Source organism: Rhea americana, unplaced genomic scaffold (assembly GCF_003343005.1).
Source record: "Rhea americana isolate MKP2758 unplaced genomic scaffold, rheAme1 scaffold_111, whole genome shotgun sequence".
NCBI classification, from domain to species: domain Eukaryota; kingdom Metazoa; phylum Chordata; class Aves; order Rheiformes; family Rheidae; genus Rhea; species Rhea americana.
The window spans coordinates 1,256,087-1,278,364 of NW_028185162.1; the positions used below are offsets into that span (position 1 = coordinate 1,256,087).

General features: G+C 50.0%; 2 protein-coding genes across 2 annotated transcripts in view; one reads left to right on the forward strand and one right to left on the reverse strand.

Annotated features, from left to right (window-relative positions):
* Positions 1-22,278, forward strand: part of CAMKK1 (calcium/calmodulin dependent protein kinase kinase 1) — a 43,226-nt gene that overhangs the window by 18,795 nt on the left and 2,153 nt on the right. The window contains exons 9-14 of the mRNA XM_085315104.1: positions 7,089-7,288; positions 7,748-7,801; positions 9,432-9,505; positions 13,662-13,749; positions 16,299-16,427; positions 17,498-17,601. Coding sequence (XP_085171230.1) covers positions 7,089-7,288; positions 7,748-7,801; positions 9,432-9,505; positions 13,662-13,749; positions 16,299-16,427; positions 17,498-17,601 — 649 coding nt within the window. The remainder of the gene's footprint in view (positions 1-7,088; positions 7,289-7,747; positions 7,802-9,431; positions 9,506-13,661; positions 13,750-16,298; positions 16,428-17,497; positions 17,602-22,278) is intronic.
* The window catches only part of MIS12 (MIS12 kinetochore complex component), an 11,864-nt gene continuing 9,124 nt past the window's right edge, over positions 19,539-22,278 (reverse strand). Inside the window, exon 2 of the transcript XR_014897068.1 lies at positions 19,539-20,328. The gene's annotated coding sequence lies outside the window, so the exon portion shown is untranslated. The remainder of the gene's footprint in view (positions 20,329-22,278) is intronic.

The following is a 22,278-nucleotide window of genomic DNA, read 5'->3' on the forward strand; positions in this document are numbered from 1 at the left end:
GTGTGTTTTGCTTACTGCTTAACTTCTGATATCTTGGATGTGGTGACATGCTGAATGCAGGTTTGATTTTTTGAAGACAGGACAATTTCCTTCTGGATTGATTCAATGCAGACTTATATTTAATAACTGAGCAGTAAATTAGTTTGCTGGGAAGAGGAGCTTGGTGGTGTGCCAGTTTGCCTTGGCAGATGAACGGTGGCAACCAGTAGCAGGTGAAGCATGTAACAGGAGGATTTTCTTTAACAGCTGCTGTCTGCTGGCAAGAGATTTTTTTTCCCTATTGAGAGCAGACATTTGGCTCAAGAAAAAGAGCAGAAACCTTAGACTCTCCCCCAGTGCTGGGGGATGTATGTGGGAGCCGCGGGAGAGGCATGAGGGGAGAAGCTTATTCCATCTAAACACAGGGGATACGGCAGCCGGATGTCCCAGTCTGGCGGAGGACTGGGACACAAGTGCCTTCATTTAGTAAAGCCTGAGTAAGTAAGGTGTAATCGCTCTCAGCGTGGCTGAAAGGAAGACATTTTTTTTCCATGTTCTCCATGGAAAACGCGTGGTTTCCCTCCTGTGACTGYGCTTAGGGAAAGCAAAGGTAGCGGTCCTGGTCTCCTCTCCGGAGCAACCTCGTCCCGCCTGCCTGAGYGGCCGGTTGGAGGGAGGGTCGCGACGTGCAGCCGCAGCCCTCGGAGCTCCCTCTGCGGCCGCGGCGCTCGGCAGCCCGTCCTGGCAGATGCCTGCAGTGCTCCCACGCGCTGAGCCAGCGGCAGTAACTAACTGCCTGGTGTGCTGATCAGAGCTGGCTTTCCTGAGATAAGACTTAATCTACTCAACTATCGATATGTGAGCATAATTTCCATTATCTTAAAAGGAGAGTTAAGCAAATAAATCAACAGCCGAGTCAACACAAGCTTGTCTCTTCTGGAGGCTCTTGAGCACACTGTTACCCAGCCCTGGGGTCTCCCAACACTGGGTRATGGAAACAGCAGCACCAGGAGGAGGGGGCTGGCCTGGCTTCCTCACCTGCTGAGGAGCTCTCTTGGCTTCCRAGCTGGCTGTTTGGGCRTTTAAAAACAAACAAGCAAACAAAAAGCTTTCACACAGCAGTGAGTGTCGCTTGTACACGATGGATGAGAACCATGCATAAGATGCCATCCATTAAGGGTGAGAGTAATTAGCTGGAGCAGATCAGATGTGGTTGAGCCTTTTAAGAAAGGTCAGACAGTTTGATTTGTTTGGTGGATTTTTTTWAATTTATTTATTTATTTTTAYGAAAGCCACTGTGCTTAGTGCAGGGAGCAGCGGAGGTTATTTCAGCAGTGCTTTTGGCGCGTACTCTGTTTCTCCCTTTCCCAGTAGTCACTTGAATGTTGGCCCRTGCATAGCCATGGTGGGACCTGCGCATGCTTGCCAACGATGGGGTGCCTGCCCTAGATGTGACAGGTGACWTGATGGGGTGTGCTTATGTGGGCTGGACCGCATGGCAGCGGTAAGTCTGAGGGCAGGTGCACAGCAGGAGCTGTTGGCCCGTAAGTGATCCTGTAATGAGGTGTCCTTGTTTGGGAGGTTGGACATCTCTACCTTAAACTGACGAGCAAGCTGGACTCTGCCTGTCTCAGCAGGGCTTCACTGGGTCTTCCAAGAGCTCTGATGCTCAAGCCAGTTTTCAGATCATGTCCCTTTGCCCCAAGCTCTGGGCTGATTTCCRTTGGTGCACCCTGGGGCACCCAGTGGCCCCCCATAACACCAAGAGYGTGCACCCATCTCACACTGAAAGCTACAGGCAAGAAACTGGCTGMTGTTTGGGCTTGCTGTTCTTCTCTCAGGGAACTTGGGGTCCTTCCCCAGCCCCTAACGTAACCCCGGACTGCAGGGGAGCACAAGGAGGTATTGATCTTGCCCAGCCTGTGACAGCCATCTCCTCTGGCTTGCCCTTGGTAGGGCACTGCAAGCAAGAGCAGGAGGTTGGTCCAAAGTGCAGCCTGCTGGTGGTGCAGTGGGTTCCTTGGGAGGATGTTAAATCGTCTCTCTGCTACRGAGGTGATATGAGAAAAATACTAAGCAGTCTCTGCAGTAGCACCATATGGATTGCTTTTCCTCTTGAATGGGGATGGGATTTTGTTTTTAAACAGATATAATTCAGTGTCAGCCTCAGTAAACAGCACAGCATGGCAGTGCATTGTAACGTGCTGTGCATATAATTTTTAGCACACTGGTAATAACCTACTGGAGCTCCAGGGTTTCCAGAAGGGAGTGCAGTGAAAGGAACCCTTTCCAAAAGGGCCAGGGACCAATCTCATTTCTCTTCTCCCAGCACTCCTCTCTGCTCCCTTGTGGTCTTCACTGGCAGTTAACCTAGGCAGACGCTTCCCAGATGTTTGCTTCTGAATGACAGGGAAAGCCCACTTAGACTCTGAATAGCCAGAGGCATCTGGAAACAACCAGGAGCAGTTGTGAGATGAGCTGCATATTGTGGAAAAATCTCATCCCACCGAAGGCAGCAAAGGGGCTGAACGGGACTGAACGATATGCTTGGCAGGGGTTCGCTACCAAGCCCTTAAGGAGCAGGGGAGTGGAGTGGTGGGAGAGACCCGCAGAGACTCCAGGCAGCGTCGTGTGCTGTGTGGAACTACTGGGAACTCCCCAGTCAAAATCCTCCCCTAAATCTGCCCCAGCCTCCAGCCTCCTCTGCTGCATCRCAGCCACCAAGACTCATCCCTGCCTGAGCACTGCTTTGCATGCGGATGCCGCAGGATCGCCAATCCACGCAGCATGGTGCAGTTCAGAGGAGGGTGCTCCAGGACCTCGGCCCTGACCCCACACCTCCTTGGGCAGRTGGGGACCTGCTGGAGGCTGAGAGCCACTTGGGGATAACATGCTTATCAGCAGTGATTCTGGCAATTTTTTAATTTAGAAGTTACTGAAGTTTGGCTCTGATTAGCCTGAGCTTGGTCCTGCAGTGAAGTGGCACATAAGYCTCTGCTTTCCTTTAATATCTTTCTCCAGTTACCCACTGGCCTTTTGTAGAGGTGATGTTCAATGYGTGCTAAAATGGGGTCCTAAATTAGCAAGTGTTGCTTCACTAAGACCTTGGAAATGCAAACTAGCTGTTCATCTGCTGGAAGGGCAGCACTGAGCATTGGGGTCCGGGCAGCAGAGCATGACCCTACAGCTATGAGCATGTCTCTGCGTTGCTGGCAGGCTGTCCCATCAGGTAATGAGATGCCACGTTGGCAGTGCTTGTGTGATTAAGAGAGAAGCAGATGCAGACTGGCCGAGACTATTGAAAAGCTATAAAATCCCAGCCACAGGCRAATAACCCAAGTGTCTGGCTGGGGAGGCTCTCCAGGAGTCTGTCCTGGGGACAAGTTCTCCCATGACGACCAGCTGCAAGGTCATGGGCACCTTTGGAGGAGGCAGTGGGTGCTTCTTTTCTGCTCCTGCTGGACAGGGACGAAAGCAGGAGAAGGAGCCTGGCCCAGCACAGCAGGCCCGTGTCCTCACTGCTCTGAGAAACTCCCTTTTGTACGGCAATGCCCAAATCGTTGTAGCCATACCRCTAGTGTTAACTTTTGAAAGCTAGCATGAGCTTTGGCCGTGTCCGTTCAGGCTTTGCAGCATAGCAGGATGTGCCAGAAACGCTGTACCTGCACCCTCATCTCATGCTTGCACCTTCCAAGCAGATATTTCTAAGGCACTTTGGGACCTTTGCCTAGGAGATGCTCTAGAAATCCCAGGGATTGTTATTTGGATGCAAATAGGCCTGAAATACTATCACCTTTCCACAGGGGTGAAGGATGGTTCTAATAAAAGTGAATTTATCTGAGCGCTGCGGATTTGGGCCTTCTCCAAAGAGCTCTGTAATATTGCACCATGTTTCATTTTCATTATAAAGCAGTACTGATTTATTTCTCAAATCAGGTCTGTTGGCACAGAAACCGCAGACGTCGTTACAGCGAGCTGCTGACCCCTGCTTGCAAGAGCCGAACCGTTTGCAGGCAAAAGCGGGCGGGAGCATTTCTTGGAAATCTGTGAAAGCAACCTGAGACAACCACTCCGCTTCAGCCATCGGTTTTAAYGCCGGGAGGGATGRAGGCAGTTACGTTTACGTGGGAGCRAGCACATTTGGGGCAGTTGACGTCCTCATTGCATGGGGAGCCTTGAAGGGGGGGGACGCCGATGCCAGGGTCCGTCTCGAGGCTGGCGGGCACCCGGCGCTCAAGCTGCCGCTGGGGATTTCRGGTTGCCCGAAATCAGGTGTGCAGCCTCGCACCGAGCCGCTCATAAAGCCTCAGGAGCTGTAACGGGGCCTCGTTCGTTAGGCTGATGGGTGCTTTTCTCCATCCTCCTCCCATCACGGCTGGTGCCTCTGCTCCAGTGATGCTGAGGAAGGGGGAGGATTTGCAGACAGCAGAAGTTTTTTGAGCCTTTTTGACAGCGTAACGTGTGTTTTTTAGCCCCGGAGGCATGGTGCTGATGTTCTCCCCTGAGCCAGCCAGGGCAGGGCTGTGGCCACTGGCGCTGCCGCTCAGGCCAAGCGTGTGGATTTGGTGCTCTGGGAGACGGAAACGGTCACCCCTGTGCCTGATTGCTTTGGTTTTGCAACGGGTGCATTTCCGATTTCTTTGTCTGATGTTCACGTTGCTCTTGAGCCTGACAACCCGCAGTGGCCAGACCTGCTGGGCACCAGGCACAGACAGGCGCTGAGCAAGCCCTGGGCGCGGGTGAGCAGCCTGGCTGCTCCTCTGGATTGTGCAAAGGCAGGGAATGCGTTTTAAAGGATAAATGGCTGTTTCAGGTGGGAATCCTGTTTTCCTTTCTTGTGCAGAAGAAATAATAAAGAGCCCGGGGTACCTGCTTCCCTGGGGCAGCTCCCCTGGTTTTTGCAGACCTAGCCGCAGGGATGAGTTTGTGCGGTCCATGTATGTGTGACCTGTATTTTGGGGGGAGATGTTGGGGAAACTTAGCCTGATGGCGTCACGCGTGTTCTTCAGCGGCTTTCAGGCAGATCCCCGCGTGAAAGGCAGCTGATCACTTCCTGGAGGGAAACGACTTCCTCCCCCCGCTATTTTTGTCCGCTCTCGCTCCATTACCATAATGAAATGTCAGCTTGCCACCAGCTTTGCTGTGGAGCAGATGTCTCTGCATAATTACTGTTGCTGCCGGGCCCCCAGTGTTTACCCTGGCTGTCTAGCCAGGCTGATAGAGCGTTAGCTGGTTCACATCGCAGCGTGGCCGTGCGACTGGGCACAGCTGGAGGAGGCTGTAACCGCCAGGGCGTTCAGCTCGTGCTCTCCAGTGCACTTTTGTCTGCCGTGTCTCTAGCTAAGCTCTCGCGGGGAATGGATCGGCTTGCTTAACCTGTGTGTGATGGTAGCGAGTCAGCTGGCCGTGTCGGACCGCTTACAACGGCTCATCTGAAACCTCTTTGCCATGCAGCCGTCGCGCGCTGTCCGGATGGGTTGTATGAAGGTGGTCCTAGAGCTCTGCGTGAGGCTGGGGCGCTCTTTATTGCACGTCCACCAACAGTGCCTTAAACTGAGGAGAGGTCCTTGCCCCGAAACTATCCGTAAGCACAACTTCTCTGCCCCAAGCATGGCATGCTGGAAAGTTGACTTTAAAAGAGTAGTTATATGAGATTTGCTCTTTCCGGGTGCTGAAGCGCAGGTTGGTGCGCTCCTTGGGGCGTGCTGCTTTGGTGGTGACCTAATGATGACCATGTTGACCAGGTTTGTAAAGCAGGAAGAGCATTTTCCCCCATCCCGCCATGCGCKTCCTAGGAGATACGCAAGGTGCTTGTGGGAGGTGCGAGAGGGAACGTRCTCCGTTTACAGGCCATGGGAAGACATAACGGGGCTCGGTGGTCATGGTCCCCTGGGGCAGSCAGGGAAGGCTACAGCATTTCCTCTCCTGTTCAGTAAAGCCTCTTGGAGTTGCTGGAGTTCGGCTTTTGCTGCCATTTTGTGTTCTGAAAGTTAATGTGTTTTAACTTTGATTTGTTCTCAAAGTTACCAAGAAGACAGCTGCTTTCCTGTAATTTCCCCCAGTGGCCCAGAAATGGCTTTCTTGCAGATGCAATATTGCTTCCCAGATAGCATGTAGAAGAAAGGGGTTTTTGGTGTTTTCAGTGTGTCTCTGGTCATCCAAGCTCTTCCCAAGGGTTTCTTCAGCTTTTGSTGTACAAACAATTCAGCTGGTTCCCAGAGAAGGCCCCATGAAGCCAGGGTGGAGCGGGACGCCTTGCTGCAGCCTTGCAGAGCGAAGGGCCCGTGTTGGAGCAAACTTTGCTCTGAAAGGGCTCCATAGCAGAGGTTTGGGCACAGCTCTGCGTGTGAGAGCAGTCCGAGTGACTGGTGTAGCTTTGTGGTGGGGGAATTTGTGGTAACTCGTGACAAGCATGGTCGTTTCTGTTTGTGGGCCCTGTTGCGAGGCAAGCCTAGAGAGACATCGTTGCCTTTTCTGGAGCTGTGGCATCAACTAGCTGGTGGTTGGTCAGTAGCCAGAGAGCTGTCTTTTGGATTGGAAATACTGGCCGATTTCTGAGCTGTTGGCTGGCCTGGATGTTCATCTGCAGCTACTTTTATTTTACCTAAATGTCTCCTTGGGCCTGTTTCATTCTGGATGTAGTTCTGCCCATTTTGATTAGCTTTATGACACGACAGTTTTAAAATAAGCCAGTGTAAAATTAACTTCTTTATTTGAATYCCACAAACCTTTAGTACCACCAGCTGCCCAGTGACTCAGCTGGTCTGATGACGCCGAGCCAATCTGCAAGACCTGAATGATTTTTCCCTCTCTAATAGCTCTGTTCTGTCCCAAAGGTTGGGCTGTTTCTGGGTTCATGCCTGTTTGCATAACTGTTGGTTGTATTCTTCTCAGAGTTAAGTGCYGGGCTCTGGTGTGCTCTGCAGTGAGGCACCACAGTGGATGAGCTGTAGGGAGTGGCTTTTTTTCCATGTTGTGTTTGCTGATCTATAAATGGGATGTGTGAGCCAGAACCATTTCTTGCATCCTTCTAGAAGGATTGCCAGGGATTTTCTCTGGGTAGGTCAGCTACCATTGCAGACCGTGCTCCTATCATTTTTGGTTTTTAGTGCACTACCAGAAGATCATTCACCGGGATATCAAGCCTTCCAACTTGCTCTTAGGAGACGATGGGCATGTCAAAATAGCTGATTTTGGAGTCAGTAATCAGTTTGAAGGGAACGACGCCCAGCTTTCCAGCACGGCGGGGACACCGGCCTTCATGGCACCAGAGGCCATTTCAGACACTGGCAAAAGTTTCAGTGGAAAGGTGGGTCTTTGATCACAGCTGATCAGTCTCCAGGGACCCATAGGCCAGGCACGAAGGGTAGCACCAGCCCTGTATCCTTGGTGGATTGCCCACCCCGGGGCCACTGTGCACATGAGGGTTGTTAGTTAAAACCAAAGCTCTAGTTCTGCACTCAGGGCCAGTTCCTCCATCGGTGCAGCCTTGGAGGGTGTCACCTCCCATGAGAAAGGGCTGCTTGCTGTTACCCACSTCGGTAGCAAAGACAGAGATGGCAGCAGCACCTGGTCCAGAGCCATCAGCATTCCCTGGGCGTGCTATGAATGCTCGTAGGAGCCCAGCTTCAGAGAGACTCTGCACACTAAAATATGGAAAATGTTAAATGCATGCGAATAAYGTTCTGTGAGTCAGTAGGAAAATCTCGCTAATTTAGATCGTCTCGGAGTTTCATCTAATTTACTACCTGCACTTGCCTTCTTTCAGGCACTTGATGTATGGGCCATGGGGATTACCCTGTACTGCTTTGTTTACGGGAAGGTAAGCTGCTTTCAGATGCTGGTGCTTTGCACAGGAGTGTCTCTTTGCCTGTCTTTTGACTCATTCCTTTCTAAAGAATGGAAAATACTAAAAACAAAGAATTGCCTCCTGCAAAAGAGGCAAAAAGCTCCTCTTTTTCTAAATCATTCTGTGGGTGGGAAGAGGTCAACAGTGTGATTTGTGCAAGGGATAATTTCTAGCATTGACCTCTGCATTCGGACCAGCTTTTAGTGCTACCAGCCCAGAGGGACATCAGCAGCACCAACGACAGCTTGTTGGGGAGTGTCTCTATTGCTTATATTTAGAAACAAGCCAGATGGAGCATGGGGAGAGAAGCATAGGTTGGATCCCAAGCCCTGCAGAGCACTTAAGCAAACTAGATTTTGGGAAGCCCAGTCTGCCAGAGCTATGTTGGGCCAGATTCAGTCCCTTTGGGCACCAGCTGGCTGTTCAGAGCTACCTCCAGCAAGCTCTCTACCCTGTCACTGCTTTTGCCCCTCCTGGGGCAGTTTTGTGTGAGCTGGGATCAGAAGGCTCGTTGTCCCACAACGAGTGGCTCAGCAGGCATGTGTAGTGTGCAYACACTGGTACCTTACCTGAAGCTCCTGTCTAAGCAAGGACCACTGCAGGTGGCACCATGTTTAGCTGAGGGGTAAGAAGTGCCTGGGGACGGAGACGCAGAGGCAGAAAACCGTCTTCATCACTGCTGTGATATCACTGCTGTGATATCACTGAGCTAAGCCAGGGTGGAAAATGTACTCTGAGCTGTCTTGTTTGGGCCAAATCCTCATTTCTGGTATAACTTTCTGTTACTTCTCTGTGGGGGTAAACCTTAGAGGAAGGAAAGAGGAAATATAAAATCRGGCCCAAGGATTTATCCTTCTGTTCCCCATGCCCCTCTACAGTAAATATTGTACATTTTGTACCTTTTTTTTATTTTTTTTTAACATTTTATACTCTACCTGGGGCAGGCAAGCTGGGACAKGGCCAGGCAGCAGCCCACATCCCACCAGAGCAGGAGGAGCTGCAGCGGGGTGTTTGTAGGGCCTGTTGTATGCTGTTCCTGTATTCCCTACGGTGTTCAAGTAGCTCAGTTAAATGTCTGTCAGTCCTGCCTGCCCTGCCAGGTAGGAAGAGCCAGAATTTGGGTCTAAATGAATCTGTTATAAAAAGTCATGCTGGAGAGAAATGTGTTCTGAATCAATATAGCCAAGTTTATCATGGAAAAATATGTGTTTTAATACAGTTCCAAATGATGCTTGCCACCCAGAGACCTCAAAGTACTGAGAAAAGACAGCCCATATCAAGTATCTCCATTTTACAGGCAGAAAAAATAGAGGAGGGAAAAAGAAAATGAGCAGCTCGTGGTCACCTGGTAGGCTGGACRGAAGGCTGTGTCTCAATCTGCTAGGTCCCTCTGCTCTTCTTCCGTATTTATTTATTAATAAGGAACAAATCCATTTATTGTGTGTAAGGAGTGTTGTGGGTGGGTTTTTTTTGTTTTGTTTTTATTTTTTTTTCCAAATTGAGACAGTGCACAGGGAATACACTACCTCTGTTACAGGAATGACAAATGCCTAAACAGTGTTRAGATCTCCAACAGCTGGAAAATCTCTGGTTTGTTTTACAGTGCCCTTTTATAGATGAATACATTCTGGGTCTTCATAACAGGATCAAGAACAAGCCCGTCGAGTTCCCAGAAGAGTAAGTAAACTTTACTGAGCTACTACAGTATAAAGTTCAGTCTTCASTGTTGTTCACTGAGCAGCGTAAATGCCGATAGGTCACCGCAGGGGRAGAGATGAACACGAGTGAGATGTTTTGCCTTTTTTTGTGTCCTTCACACGGGTTTTGTGCTGACATTGTTACCGGGGCATGCCAGTGGCCTCTAGTGTTCCTGTGTCCATCCACATTGTGCAGATGGGGATGGGAGCAAATTGCCTTTGGCGTCTTTGGTGGAAGTGGAGGGATGTGAACGTGAGTCTAGGAAGTTCTGCCTCACCTAATTGACTCCGGAGGTGCTGGAAGCAGAGTATGGTTTTGGTGCCTGMCACCCCAAATGGCTCACTGTGTTAGCTGATAAAAGCAGTATGATGTATAGACCTCAGAGTCTAAGTAAACACATGCCTCTTCCATGAGCTTGGTGAAATGTCTGATAGAAGGATATTGCCCTGAGAGATATAACCACAACCCAAAGACTGCTGCATCTGCACTCCTCTGCCTGCTCCAGCACTCTCAGGGAAAACATGGGTTTGTCCTGCATGCTCGCAAACTTGGGCTGCTGTTACYGCTCTTCATGGCCCCTTTCTTTGCTTCCGAGTTCCCCAAAATACATGAGCTATTTATCTTTGAGCTTTTGACCCAACCATTTAATTTCCCATTTCATATTGAGAGGCTGCTTTCTCTCCACACTGGTCAGGGAAGGAAGAACACGCTGGCTGATGGTTTGGTCTTCAATGTACCGAAAGCCTGTGCTGTCGAGCCTGCCACCATCTGAGAAACCTAGACTCTAGAGATAAAATGACTTGGTTTAAAGCAAGCATGAAAAAAATTAAAACTCTAATGAAAGGCAGATCAGGTAATAGAGAGGGAGGCAGGGAGGCATGTCAGACAGCCCCAGATAGGTGCATGTATCACTATTGCATGAATTATTTGTGTGATGCTCAGTGAATTTTTCACSTACAGAGAAGGGTTGGCCTCTACTGCAGCAGTCCCAGGCTTCCTCTGGAGTCTGCGGTGAGAAATGGGTACTTAGGCTGTCCTATTTTAGACATCTGCTTTGGACGGGATGACTCATGGCCCAGGCTCTGCTGGTTGCATTAATTAACATCTCCATCGACTGTAAGCGCAGCCATCGCAGATGGCTCTGGTGGAACTGCCTCCGCTCGGGCTGGTGGAGCTGAGGACCGTGTCCAGGAGATGGAGCACGTCTCTGCTCCGTGGGACGCAGGGCTGCGAGCATCCAGCTACTTGCCTGGTGGCAAATGCGGTTGCGGCTACGGAGCTATTTTGGCAAGGCAGCGCTGTGCTTTTGGGGATAACCAGGCTGCAGAGCGTGGAGGCTGGTCGTGCCACGCTGCTGTGTTCCCACTAGCCACTGGGCRGTCAGGGCAGGACTTTCTCTTAACAAAACTGCAGCAAAATAATAATAATAATGTTTATGCTTCCCTGGCAGTTGTGTCTCTGCTTGCTTGGGTCCTGGCAAAGCACCCGCCATCTCTCAGCCATCGTGTATTTGGGTTAGCGGTCAGCGCACAAGCAACCATTCCCATCTGTCTCTGCACGAAGTTATTAACATTTAATGGGATAACTGGGTTGTGCTAAGGATCTCTTCGTCATTCAGACGTTTCCTTCAGCAATAGCTCAGACTATGTCATTTATTTGKATTTCCTGGTGACCTGCCCTCCCTGTCTAAAAATAGCAGCACCCCTAATCAGGTTGTTGAGAAGCAGAGAGTTGCCTGTTGCCTGTTGACTGCTGTCTGAACTACAACGGTTTCTTAATTAGAAAAAGGTAGTAATAACAAAGCTGGAGCTCACTGGACTGGATTCACCCTGACCTTGCACAGAATTAGCATCTCGCTATAGTCAGGAATATTTTGGTTTCAATTTACTTTACCATGGCTACGAAAGGCACGAAGTCCTATTTGCAGACAGTCCATGGAAACTCGTTGCCTGTTTCCTGACAACCTCTAGAGCAGAGATGGAGCTGCCTGTGCGCATGTCGCTTTGCCTTCCCTTCCCTTAGAGACGCTGCGATAAATATTTACTACCCCTCTGAAGCTCTCGTTCATGTCAGTGGGGCCCGGACGGGGCACGTGATAAGCGGGGTTAGCCCGAACTGCAGCTCACACCCCGATGAGCTTCTGGCACRACTAAAACATGCACTGGGAAAGCTTTCTGCCTGGGCAGGTGTCCAGAGAGCCAGAAGCTCTGCATGGTCCCTCCTAGCAAAGGCTGAAGCTCAGGAGGTTGTTTTCTGACTTGGCCCGTGGGTGCCCGGTAAGATGATCGGGGGTGTTGGCAGCCCTCCAGGATCGATGCTGCGCTGGGYGATGGTCTGAGCTTCCCTGAAAGCTGCTGCAGAGCCACAACTCTGAGAAATTCTGGATAGTGCAGACTTCTCAGATGAAAAATGTTCATGGGCAAACAGGAGAGAGGGAAAAACAGACGGGGTGATTCAATTTGTTACCTGGCAGTAACTCACTTAAAACTTCATGAACCTGTTTACAGATTTCTTTTTGTTTGTTTGTTTTTTAGCCTTGAGAGGTTAACTCTGTGTTGCCTAGAGATCAGTCTGGTTCCCAGAAGTATTGTGTGCTGGTATATTCTATTTTATTTTAAATTCCACTGTTGCCACTTTTGCACAGCTCTGGCATTAGGTAATTTAGGAAACGCCATCTCACCCTTGTCTCAGTGAGGTCCTCCTTTAGGAGACTGCTTATTCAGACCTGCCAGAGACACTGCAGCTCCCCATAGCTGCTCCTCCGTGCCTAGAGCTCATCTCAGGAGCATGATTCTTCCCATTCCTGCCTGTGATATCCCGTGAAGTGCAGCCGAGGAAACGGRAGGTCACTGAGGACTCATCCTGCCATTCCCTTTGCCCAGGCCAAATTAGATGTACTGTAGACCCTTGACATAACGTGGAGTGTTCAGAGGCTTTAAGCTGTGTCCACTTTCTGCCCCTTCCCACTGAGTGAGCAGTGTTTCCCTGTGATTGCTTGCATTAAACATCCCACGGCCAAGTCTGCATAAAGTATTTGGAAATTATTAAACAGCAACTCTGATTTCATCAGGCAAGAACGTCCCCTACTGCGATGAGAGCTTCATTTGGCTGTATGATGGTTTCTTCCTCCGTCTTCCTGGGGAGGAACCGGTGGAGGTGGGCTCAGCACCTGGTTCTCACCAGTGTTTTGAATCTGTTGTTAGTGCTGAAATCCAGCTCTGCTGGGGAATGACATTTTCTGCTGCCAATTCCCATCTCCGTGCAGATATGTGCCTCCTTGAGAGTCATTTGTGACACAGGCTTTCAGCTGACTAACACGATTCTGTCATACGTTGGCATTTTATTTCGGTAGTGCTTTGAACGCACAACTCAAGCGCGTTTGAAAAGATCGTGCCTGCATCATTAGCAACAGAAATCATTGAAGCCRTTGGGTTTGGAGGACAGACTGCAGGAGGGGCAGCGGAACCAAGGGCTTCGTGAATGTGGTGGCTTCTGTGCTCGGGCACTCTATTATTTTATCTTGGAAATAGCATTTAAAAATGAGAAGCATTTCTCTTTTTCTTAGTAAGCCTGTTCATTCCCTCTTTTGTTGTCCCAAGGCTGAGCTGTTCAGGTAGCAAACACTTGAGTTAACAAACTGATTGCCGCCCRTGTTCAGGGAGATGATTTGGTGAACACAATCTGCAAGCCGAGGTGGTAACCTGAATGCTGTGTGGGATATTTCCTCCAGCACGTGCTTGCTAATGGTACAGGTGCTGCAAATCAAGTTAGGCCCTTCTTTTATCCCATATACAGCCAAGTTCTGCCCTCAGTAACATCTTGTTGTCCCAGAGTCTGTCCCCTGAGATTCCCATATGACGTACTGTCCTCAAATACATCCTTGGACCTATCTGCCTGATCCCCTGCCTTGCTTTTGCAGAGTGAGTAGCCCAGGGGGAGGAGACTCCTTGACAGCAACCATGATGCTTCAGAAGGCACCAGGCCAACCAGTCCTTCCTTTCTCAAGCTGGGTCTGCAGGGAAAATATCTTCTGACCTGAGCAGAGCCTCTAACAATTAACTGCAGTGAGGATTATGCATGCCTTCAACACTTGCAATTTCCTGGTTAACTGTACACTGCTCTTTTCTTTACTCAGACCCCAGAGAAGTGAGGAGCTCAAGGAACTGATCCTACGCATGCTTGATAAAAATCCGGAAACAAGGATAACAGTCCCTGAAATTAAGGTAAATTGGACACTGATGCTGTAGTCATGGTCTTGGCTGATTTTGTCATTTCTTTGGTACCTTGTAGCAAGGCAGAGCTGTTCCCAGTAGTTGTTTTGGGAGCTTTCTCCAGCAATCTGACTCTGGGAGGGGGAAGGCTCGTTTTGTGATGTGAACACTTCTGTCGCTGCTGTCTGCTTGGGGAATATTGGCAAAGRCTTTTTTTGTTCATTTATTTCAGTAAAAGTTACTGCAGATCAGGCTGATCCTCAGTGAATCRCCTGGATTGACACTGATGTGGGGACCGCTAGCTACAAGGCCCGGCCTGTTTGTGCATGAGAGCTGTGGTGCGAGGGCTGAAGTGCCTTCCTGCTCCAGGGGAGTGTAGTGATGGCCACAAGGCATCACATTTGTTTCTATCAGTGTAACTGGGGCGATGCTCATTGACTCAGAGAAACAAATAGGCCCGATGGAGAAGAAACCTTCGCAGGGCTCTACTTCGTTCTGCTTTTACATGGGCTTTCTGTTCTCCTGTCAGCCCTCACYGCAGCATCCTACTGCTGGGCTCTGTTTCCACAGAGGTCAATTAGCATCCCCTACTGGGCAGAAAACTCTTTTCCTCTCAATCCCAGGCCAACACCAGCCCGTTTTCCACTGAAGCTGCTGGTAGGAGTGTTAGGCTTTGAATAGGAATGTAAGGTCCCTTCTCTGCATGCCCAGGAGGCCACACCCGGTGAGAGGAAGTACTTCAGAGCAGTCTGATTGCAGCTCTTGCTTCCCTTTTCAAGGAAAACATAGGCCCCATAGGAACCCGTAGGGAGAAGAGCAAAGCAGGGTGTGAGATCTCATCCCCAGCTGTGTGCTTGAGGACTCGTGTTTGATGCTGAAGGCRTGTGTCCCTAGCACCAGGCTTGGCTCTGCATTAAGCCCAGGGCCTTGATCACTGCGTTTCTCATGTTTGCAGCCAAGGAAACCATCCCATGAAAGGCCAGAGAGAACAGGTAGCTTTTCTGTGTTGTTGCCCCATGTGAGATGATGCTTGCAGAAGAGCTAGGGGGAAATAAAAAGAAATGGTTTCTGTGATGACTTGGGAAAGGACTTATATATATATATATATATATATATATATATATATATATATATACACATATATACATACACATATATATATATATATATGTGTGTAAAAATAAGTCATGCTGGTTGTGTACCTGGTGTAGACTTTTATAGGGGAACATTTACCCCTTCCTTTCCCGTTTGCATAGCAGACACCAGCAAGAGATGGTTCCCGTGACAGGGGGCTTGGGCCAGGTGACACAGCTGTGCAGCAGCATGCAGGCCACCCACCAGTGGCACAGCTGCAGGACTGCCACAGCCACTGAACGCCCTGATGAGGGGACCCAGCCCCAGATAGTACGGGAGAGCMTGGTGCATTCTCTTCTCCTCCTACTTCGATCATTCTGCTGGGTGGAGTACTCTTCTCTCCTTAACTGAAATGCTTGCAGACCTCATGTATACTGTAGATTTAGTTTCATGGTCTCATTTAAGGTTGAAAGTCATGTTTTGCTTTTTGAAGAGCATTATTTGAGCATATTTAATGATCTTTGGAAAACATGACTTAAGCGCCATAAAGAAGCTCATTGCTAAGCCCTTGGAGCCTGCTCTGGACACCTGCATCGAACTCATTTGAATGGCAGTAGGTGCTGAGCATCCGTCTGAATTAAACTCCTGATCCTCAGGAGGTGAGGCAGGCCTTTTTCGTAGCAGTGCTGGAGGACGTTCTCCCTGCAGGGCTAGTCTGGGATGCGGGTAGCGGAAAACCTAGCCCCGTCTTGGCATTGGCTCMCTTCTGCAGCTGATTATACCACCGGGAGCCTCCTAGGGCTCCTTTGCATGTTGTTGTGCAGCAGCACTGATTAACCATGCACTCTCATCTAATAAGCTGCCTTCTTCCTGCACTGGCAGAAGAAAGKAGCAGCATTAATTGCCTCTCCAAGTGCTCCTTGTATCTCAGGCTGGAGGAGGCAGCTATTGGTGGAGGCTCCAGAGGTCGCACTGAGGCGCAGAGCAGGAGCTGGCAGAATTTGGGCTAGAAACCTCATTCCTTAGCAAGGTGCTTTCTGCTCTCTTGAGACATGGCCTCCTGTGCTTGTTGTTTCTCCTGTCGCTGCCCCACAGGGTGTTTAGATCTTTGTGTATGCGGATGCTTAAATGATCGTGGTTCTCCCAGGCAGTGAGYGTGCATAAACTGAGTTGAAATGTATGTATAAGAGAAGAAAAAGATGGAGACCACATGCGAAAGGCTATGGATAACTCAGACTTTAAAAGCATTTCAAGCTTGATTCAGAGGATGCCGGATTCCTCAAAGAAGCTGGCCAGTGGCTGTGGGTGCTGGCAGCCCCTTGCTTTACATGACACTGTCTGGCCTGGAGCCAGCTTGCAGCAGTTCCCCAGGGAGCTAGTTGAGGCATGCCACCATAAGTGAAATATGGAGCCTGCCTTTACCACCATCACTGCTGTCTGCTATAGAAGGGAGACCTATAGCTTTTCTCTGCTCTTTCTCCATGCAGTTGCATCCATGGCTAACCAGAAGAGGTGAGGAGCCCTTGCCACTGGAGGAAGAGCACTGCACTGTGGTAGAGGTGACAGAGGAGGAGGTGAAGAACTCAGTCAAGACTATCCCAAGTTTGCCAGCTGTGGTACGTATAGATCTCAGACACTTGCTCTACTCTTACCAAGAGGCATGGTACTTCCCTGAAGCCCTTGACTGGTGAAGGAGGTGTGGAGGGCACATGTGTGCTTATGGCATGAGAAACTTGGCCTTTTTGTGCAGTGTGAATGTTTTGTCTTTGAGTACTGCAGCAGCCTGGCCATGCAAGCAGTCCTTTCTAAAGCTGGCTGCTCTGGTAAGAGCTATAAGGTGGCACACTCAGTGTCCAGCATTAGACATCCTAGAACACATTGGAAGCATCCTAGATGTGTTTTGCCTCATTAATCTAGAAGTTGCAAGGCAGCCATGTTAACCAAAAGGAGCAAGACAGCTCATCTGGACCCTCAAAACGTAGGCTGCAAACCTGGAGGACACTTGACCAGAGAGGCAGGGAGAGGGCACCTGCTGGTGGAGCATGTAGCTGGCCCTTGCCTGCCAGCCTTGGGGACCATCAGTGGGTGTTCAGGGCTGTCTCAGCAATTTGCATGAAGCTAGCTGCAGAGGGCTGCTGGAAGGAGTTACTATAATGCAGGTGTCTTGTGCCCAGGGCTGGACTTCCTCATACTGGGTATGGAGCACCCATTCTCGCAGCTCTTGTGGTGTGAAGTTAACATAGATACTTGCCCCAACAGCTGGTCCAGGACAGTAAAACCCATCCTTTCCCCTCAATAGCAGACCCTTTGATTTCCAACATATGGGAGCTGGTGGGACTCTTCCTGTGCTGCTTCTGTGGAGGATAGCCCAGGAGAGTACTGATGCCTCCTTCTCAGGGGCTTGGACCACCATGAACAGCAGGCAGCTGTTGGCAGCACCTGCTTCAAGTCTTGCTAGCACTGCCCTTCACCCAGGGGCTGAGGGCACTGCCCACAGAAGCAATGTTGGCCTGGTCTGCGAGTCAGGTAGTTGTTCCAGGAGTTTCTCTAGTTCATGCTTTAGCTGCAATGCTGTTAAATGTTTTATTGAATTATTGAAGAGCTGTTGTTAGATTCCTTTGAACTAGCTTCAAGGAGGTTATATGTCAGTCCCACTGCCCTCACTGGTCTGTTTTTTTCCTCAAAGATCCTAGTGAAGGCCATGCTGAGAAAACGCTCCTTTGGAAATCCGTTTGAGGTTCAGACCAGACGGGAGGAGAGGTCCATGTCTGCTCCGGGAAACTTGCTGATGTAGGTATATACAGCCTTGCCTGCCTCTGCCTAAGTGTGCAGAATAAAGGAATAAAGGTGTATGGGGAGAAAAAGGGAAAGTGTTTGCAAATATTTTCCTTAGCATTTAAGGAGAGAACTTCTAATTTACATGCTGATGCTGACTTCTACCCCAAATCCTCTAGGGTTAAAACACAATGCGGTAAAACAGATTTTATAGATGCATCTCTCTCTGTAAGCTGGATTTGGCCAAAATATGTGTAAGGTCTTCAGCTCAGATCTGGCTTTTTGACCTGTTAAGTTTATTGCAAACTGTGGTCAAAGATTTGTTAGAGATTCATTAACTAAATCAATTACACTGTAGTCTGGGTATGTATTGGATTGTTTAATTCTTCTCTCCATTTTATGGATGATGGAAAAGGCATCTGAACAGTCTGCATATTTTATAGGTTAGGAATGAGAAAACATTGCCCCAGAATCATCCTCTTCCATGCAAAATTGCAGTACCGTGCCTAGCAGATGCCAGGAGGGCGTATTAACAGTCTTACTATACCTTTGACAGTGCAAGTAAAGGAGTCTTTAGGGGCTCAGCTCAATTAGCAATGGTTTAGGGCTCAACTGTGTACCAGAGACTACAGTAAAGACTTTGCCTTTGAGTCCAGGACCAGTTAATGTGCAGATCTCAGCAACTTGATGAGATCTTGAACTCTGCCAGAAATGAGAATGGGAGGATGTAGAAAAGACAGGAGAACTCAGAAAGCTAAGAGGAGCTTTCCTAGCCTAAAGGAGAAGTCACTTAATGAGGAAAAATTAGTCAATACTCAATTTCATTCCTCATGCAAGGTTTGGGGACAATTTGGTGCCTATCCCTTTAGCAGTCTGTGGTAACGAGTGACACACACCCTTCCTGCAATGGACCAAGCCATGACTGCTTGGCCMTGTCCTTACCATAAAAAATGTTAATAGCTTCTCTCCTCCTAAGCTGCCTCTCTGCTATAGTGGGAGAGTTCAAAACTTCCTCCCTTCAGCTTGTACTACTTCAGCCTCCTGCTCCAGGGAGGAAGGCACCGATGAACATGGAAGGATGTTGGCTAGCAAAAGCATTTTCAGCTCTGTAATTTTTCCTACTTTGGGTGCCAGATACTTTGCCCAGGGTTTTTGAGCATGCTTTACTGTGTATGCTGAGCACCCCAAGGATGCAGCCTTGCATGCACATGGAGGATGTCAGCTCTGATTCCTCCTGCCAGTTGCACAAGTTTGGCTTTTTAGCAACTGTAAGTGACAGTTTTCAATGCAGGCAGGCAAGTAAGATGTCAGCCAACACGCGCTCCACCAAACACCCTGTACATTGTGTGCTGCTTTAGGGGCAGGTCTGAGGAGCGCTGCAGTCCCTGCTCCTTTGCCAGCTTAGCACAAAGAGTTTGTCTCTATTGAGTTTCTCTTGGCCATTGCCCTCCTAATTAGCCTTCACTAATTGAACACGTGTCCAGGCCCATGAATTCACTGTCATTCCTGGTCAGTGCATTGCATTGCTCTAAGATGGGGAACGTTTTATCAAGTCTGAAAAAAAATGCAGWGTGTGCCTTGCACTGTCCAGGAAAGCTAACTCCAAACGCTACAGGGTTTCTCCTTTTCAAGCACTGCCTGAGTTGATATTTCAGGTGGTCTCGTTCTAATGCTTTGAGCCCGTTTCCCAAAGGGATCTGCTTCACGTATCTCAGATGGAGGTGGAAGGAAAGCTCTGGCTGATCGGTCACTACAAACCAGCCAGCGAGAAAATTTCTTCTTGACYCTGACACGTTGTTGCTGGTTCCTGCCTGGAGCAGGACACTTCATTATCCTTGCAGAACAACTAAAGTTCATTTGATCTAATGTAGCTGTAAAGTTTCTGATTAGCCACATTATCAACATATAAATCCCTTTTTTAGTCTTTTTAAGCCTGGGAGACAAGCTGTATGCCTTCGTCTCATCTTTTATTTGTCTCCTTTCTAAGGTTAGTAGCCCAGTTCTTTTCGGCTTCCTTTCCCAAGAACCTGTGTCAAAACCCTTCTGTTCAAAAGAAACACGTAAACGAGGTCTCTTCGACAAAGTGTCATATATTAAGCACTACAGCAGGGGTATTTGTTTTAAGGACTGTAGATTACTATTTCAAACTTTGAGAAATGCAAGGCTGGTTGAATCTAATGAAAACGATTTAAACTTGTGAAACTTCCCGTGCATTTTGTTTCAATGCACTTAATACTGGAAGGCAGAGCTCTTCAAATGATTTTCTTTCCCAGGTTGAAATAAGATTGTTTACTGTTACATGAGTTTACTTTTTTTTTTTACAATGTCTACCTCCACAAGGGCAAACTGAACTAGATGTTAAGTTGCCAGTGGTCTCCCACCAAGAGCAAAGGGAAAACGAGCCGCTTTGAGCTCCAGCTTTCCGGGTGCTCGGGTCTGGGGTGTTTAAACCAAACAGCCACAAGGTCACCCTGAAGGATATCAGGATTGGATCCTTTTGTGTCCATGGGGCTGGAGTGCTTTTGGCAGCAMCCGGAATAGTGCTGGCATCTGGGAAGCAAAATTGAGCCAATGCTGCCCATCGTAGATGGGATGTTACACCAAGGGCACCAGCCTGAAAACACAGGTTCTCCCCGACAGAGCTTCTCGTCCCCCGTGGCAATGTCTTCAGTGAGTGGGAAATCAGCTCTTGTAACATCGCTTCTCCCTCCACTTATAGGTAGAAAATGACTTTTTATGTTCCTGTAGAAGGAAAAAGAAAAGCAATTAGAAAACTTCTGCATTTTCACATTCAATTTAATTAGGCTGCGTGTGACATTGCCGCAGCCCCACTCGCTCCTGTTTCAAGCAGCTGGCATTTGTGCCCGTGCTGAGAAGATATTTTTCAGGAAATCCTCTGACAGCTGAGTCTGCTTTTTGGTGTTTCATGCCTAATTGACGTTTCTTAAAATGGATCTGTCCTTTAAGAAAATAGGAAGAGAAAGGAGCCAGCTCCCTCTGTGGGATTTTGGGAGGAGGAGGAGATTGGAAATCACTTGGCTGAATTTCTTCAGATTCTGCCTGCTCCTTGCATTGCCTGTCCACAACCTGCTCTGCTCTTGGAAATACTTAGTGCAGAAGCCACAGGGGCAGAAGTCTTTGCAGTAGCAGGAGGCCTTTCAGGTTTATTGCAGCCCTTATTCCCTTAGAGGACACTGTTAAGACGTCACTGATTTGAAATCTTTGCCCCGTGAGCTGTGTTGGCCGGGGCCGGGGTCACCCCCAGCCTCCCTCCAGCCGCTGCAGGACCCCGCCGAGGATGCAGGGRTTCACTGAGCCTTGCAGATCCCACAAACCGGGCCCGGTTCGGCCCTGTTATTTACACTGCAACCAGGCACTTTTAGTTTTCGCAGTTGCAGAAAGCAGCTTGTTCATCAAACCCAGCCGTTCAGTGTTTGCAGCTAAGTCCTGGCTCTCTACTCGTAGTGTTTCTACGTTTCCTCTGGCTGCTCCAGGATCAGCACTGGCTTTGCCACGTTTTAACGCTCTCGTCCGCTGCGAGTACTGCCCAGCAAGTTAACTGCCGTGTTTTGACAGACTCAGTTTGCTTTCCCGTTATGGCTGCTGTTGCCGTTGATGAAACGTGGTTGTCGGCTCCCGTTCGGGGGATCGCTCCGTGTTTAAAAGCCTTCTCCAAAAGAGAGCGGAGCAGCCGGCGCTGCCCTGACGGCTTTCCCGTCCCGGTAGGGGAGGAATAAGCAAGCCGGGAGGGAGAGGGAGGTCGTCTGCTTGGTCAGGGCAGTTTAGCAAAAGGTTTTAAACCTCTGCAACGGCTGCGGTAGGGTTGAGCTCCGCCAGATGTTGGCRCTCCAGATGCACGCGGGTGTCCGGTGGGAAGAGCCGCGCGCCCGCGGGCCGGTGAGACATCCTSGTCCGACCGCGGCGCGGGCTTGGGCGCCCGGGTAGAGCCCTGACGGCCCTCGGCAGTGGGCCGCCAGCAGCTTTCGGCGGCAGCAGGTTCGTGCCCGGCCTCGTCCCYGCGGCAGGCTGCGGGCGACCTCGGCCGCCGCTCGCGAGCTTCGGTGGGAGCAGAAATGCGGCTCGTTTGCCTGCTGCCGTCATCTGCGCCATCACTTTCTTCCCTTGTCTCGTTGTTTTGCTCTCAGGGACAGATTCCTCTTAAACGCATCCATATGCTTGCATCCGTCCTTAAGGTAATTCGGCGTTTGCGCTTCCCCCGGGCGCTGTAGCAGCGTGCTGCCCTCTCCTCGGCCTCCGTGACTCCTTGGCAGTAGCTCCATCCWTCCTTCCGTCCGTCCTTCCTTCCTTCCTGCCTTCCTCTTGGAGCGGGGTGACTGCGCGTGAGCGGCTCCAGCGCCCGTGCGCTTGGTTAGCGTCCGGGACGGGGGGCCAGCGGGGGCCGGGGAAGCCGGGCGGGGGGGGGTCAGCAGGAAAAGCGGCTCGGCCCCGCGTTGGTGGAGGCGTTGGAGGAAGCTCGGCTCCCTCTCGGCGCCGCTCCCCCTTCCCGGCCTTCTCGGCGGAGCCGAAGCRGGGACGAGCTCGCGGCGTCGCCCGAGCAGTTCGGGGAGGAGGCGGCTCCCGGGCGAGCGCCGGGCTCTGCCTCCACCTAGGTCGCTTCTCTCCTTCCCCGTGCCGCGTCCCCTGCTTTTCGGCTAGAAAACGCTACGCGGCGCCTTCGGAAGAGCCGTCGAG